Consider the following 3381-nt stretch of genomic DNA (forward strand, 5'->3'; position numbering starts at 1 on the left):
CCTTGTGTTCATAGTGGTGTAACCCGAATCCCCAGCAGCAGCGTCTGCATTTTTCGTACTCGTATTTTTTGGAGAACCCAGTGTTCACAGTCGATCCCCCAGGACTTCAAACGCAGTTATGCACAAACGCTGCTCACGGCTGGGCTCCCGGTACCTGGGACAGGACCGGACCAAACTACGGGCTCTGGTTCTGTTTAGTCTAGCTGCCTCCCCATTTTGCAGCCCAAGGAGGCCTAAGGAAAGCTCCACTAGGTGCAGTGCCAGTGCTGGAATCCTGTTACCTGGGTAGACCCTGCTCAGAGCTTATCTCCACTAAAGCACTCTGCTGGGTGTGGGCAGCTTTGGGGACAGAGACTTGGGTCAGTCATGTGTCAACCGAGAAAGTGGAAGGGGCTCCCAAAGCACTTGAATAAACGAAAAAGCCAGGAGGAAAACGGTCCTATGTGAAGCTTTGCACTGTACTTTAAATTTAAGAAAAAATAGACCTGCAAAGGGGTCCCATTCAGTCCTACCATTCTATTCCAGTAAAGTAAGGTTGAGAGTTGGAAACTGAAAACATATGTTTTTCATCGCAGAGGTGTTTAATCTGCATGATGGTGTTCGAATTCTCTTTGGAGTACACTCGACAGGTAGGAGAAGATGAGAGTGATTGAAAAATGAACTTAAGAGTGTTGAGTCCAAGATATATGGGCTGGGAGAGAGGAGGGAAAGTTGCCAGTTGGACAACTCCAGGGCAGCCAGCCAAGGGTGTTTCTGCCCAAAGATGACAAATGAGAAAAGCTTGTGTTCTCCCAACAGGCCACTCTCTGCATGAACCCCTCCACACCCACATCACCACCACCCAAGTCACTCCCTCATCAGATTCCCCAAAAGATTTTAATGAAAAACTTTTTTTTTTTTTTTTTTTTTTGCTTTAGAGATCATATCCAGGTCTTGAGGTGGAAACTAAGTCTGCCCCTCATAGCCCCTAAAGCCTAACATGTTGGTGGCCTACATTCCTGATGAGGTGCCAGAGGACAGGGGATTTAACTGCTGACTCAGACCCTCCCTTAAACACCTGCCAATAATCTTGCCCCACATGACTCACTCTCCTGTCTCCAAATTCTGAAACTCAAAGGAGTAACAGGTGTCATCAAATCGGAGTAAAGAAACCAAGGGCGGCTACATTTTTCATAGCTAACACCTTCTCTTCTGTCAATGTGACAGGACGTAAAAAGAGAGGAAGGGAATAATACCTCCCAAAGGCTAAATTTTAGAGTTGATTGTTTTCAGAGCTTTAGTCTTTAGAACAAGTGGTGGGATTATGTGACTTGATGAAGTGGCCTGATTGCAAAGGTGACTGTGGAAGGCATCATTGAGCTGTCAGTGTTGGAGTGGGGGGCCATGGAGAGTAACCCCGGGATGCTCCTGACTTACAGGAAAATTGGACATGGGAATATCTTCATGGTAAAAGACACCAACACTCTGAGAACAAATCTACAGACTGAATCCACCACCTCCCTTTACGCCCAATTTATATTTTATGGGCTAGTTGAAGTTGCCCAGAATTCCCTGAAATGGTCCAAAAGCTATCTGACATCTCTGACCCTTGATCCCTACTTCACAGACCACACTATTGTGACAATTGCTTCCACTTCCTGGTTAAAGTGACCGCCTGAGTCTATTGTCATTTAAATGTTTTATAAGTGACAAAAAAACCATACCTGAACCATGAAAAAAAATCTAATTCTTTTCTAAATCGAATTCTTTTCTAAGTCCTTTATGTTTGAAAGATTCCCAGATCTTTTGTATTAAAGGTTTTTGTAATCACTGAAGTAAAACAAGACTAGAATAACTTAAACAACAACAACAAAAAAATCTCTGTGACAAGGAACAGCCTCTTTTTGAGTTATTTTCAAGACTTTTTTGAAAACTTCCAACAGTACTTAAAGCATATAATGAAGTCTTCCACAGAATATTTGCAGCATTGGGCATCAACTTGGAAAACATTCAGTGTGTTATGCAAAATCTGCTCTGGCCGCTGAGCCATTGGTTAGAAGGCACAAAATATGGCAGTGATAGATTATCTTAACCTTTTCAGTTTAAACACTGTTGGTTCAAATCAAAGGTTCTCAAATCAATGAAGTTTGAAATACAAGGTAAAAATAGGAACTGTTGTTTGAATTATGCATTGTGTATATTTTAAGTTAAATGCCATTGGCAAATCTCTCAGATGTTTAATCGTGTGCAATCTGGGAAACACAAATATTTAATTTCACATTTTCATGTGTTCTTGTTTTCTCTCCATCTTCTAAAAGAACTGAGCCCCACAAATGGGGGGGGGGCTTACCTTTCATACTACATTGTTAGTTTTCCTCAGCACATTTTTGTGGATTACATTTTCCATACAATCTTGGGACATCACAAGTTGTCCCTAAGGAAAAACTTTAGGGTTCTAGGGCATTGGTGGTGGTAATTTTTTCCCCCTTTCTTTCCTTACTGATTCAAAGAACGTTTACTATTTCAACGTCACAGTCATATTTTTTTAAATTTATAAATATCTGGGAGAAAATGCAAACAAGTCATACTTTAAAACTTGCTTCTTTCTCACCACCCAGACTAACTTTGTAAAATTTGCTTCCTAACTCGCATCTCTGAATCTTATGCATTTGCATTATAATGCGTTTAAGATGAATACTTAACAGCGCCTAGGAGACTCGGATTTCATGCTGTATTTCCCTGTAGTAACAGGTGACACGATAACACTATTATGTAGAATTGCAAGTCTACAGCTACACGTGAAAATCGTTCCTATTCTGTTTGGAAACAAATGATCAATCAGCCTCGGGTGATCAATTGCCGCCCTGGCTGCCCGTCAGCGAGAGTCGGCACCCGGCGGAGGCACTGAGAGAGCACCGCTGAAGGGGACGGGGACCCAAACTTTGCCAAAGCACCTTGTGCGGTGTCTCAGACTTCTCTGCAACTCTTTGGCTAGCGGGACTGAGGCTCTGGCTTCGGGGCCAGGCAGAGGGCAAACGACGATTTCACTTTGTCAGCACATCGGAGTGCCTTTCGATCCGAATTGTGAATTATTCTTTTCTTTCTCCTCCGTGGAACGAGGGGCGAGCAAAGTGCGCTCTAGCGATGTGCATGTGTCGTAACACAGAAAACAGGAGGTAAAGTGCGTCCCACCCCGGCACCCCGGGACGGGGGCACGCTCCCAGCCCGGGCGGGACTACTCACCGCTGCTGGTAGGAGGTGATGCCCTGGACGTTCTGCGGGGTGCCGTTGGCCGCGGCGCTGGCCCTCTCATGCTGGCGCCTCGCCGGCACCTCTGCGGCCGCCCTGCAGCGCGCGGCGTCACCTTGCACGCTGAAATTCCGGAAAGATTCGGATCATCGC

General features: G+C 44.8%; 1 protein-coding gene across 1 annotated transcript in view; it reads right to left on the reverse strand.

Moving 5' to 3' along the window:
- Window positions 1-3378, reverse strand: part of NPAS3 (neuronal PAS domain protein 3) — an 869596-nt gene extending 866218 nt beyond the window's left edge. The window contains 2 exon segments of the mRNA XM_023751473.1: window positions 3223-3279; window positions 3344-3378. Of these exon segments, the coding sequence (XP_023607241.1) occupies window positions 3223-3279; window positions 3344-3378 (92 nt within the window).
- Window positions 3379-3381: the final 3 nt, after the last annotated feature.

Source organism: Myotis lucifugus, unplaced genomic scaffold (assembly GCF_000147115.1).
Source record: "Myotis lucifugus unplaced genomic scaffold, Myoluc2.0 scaffold_22, whole genome shotgun sequence".
Taxonomy (NCBI): domain Eukaryota; kingdom Metazoa; phylum Chordata; class Mammalia; order Chiroptera; family Vespertilionidae; genus Myotis; species Myotis lucifugus.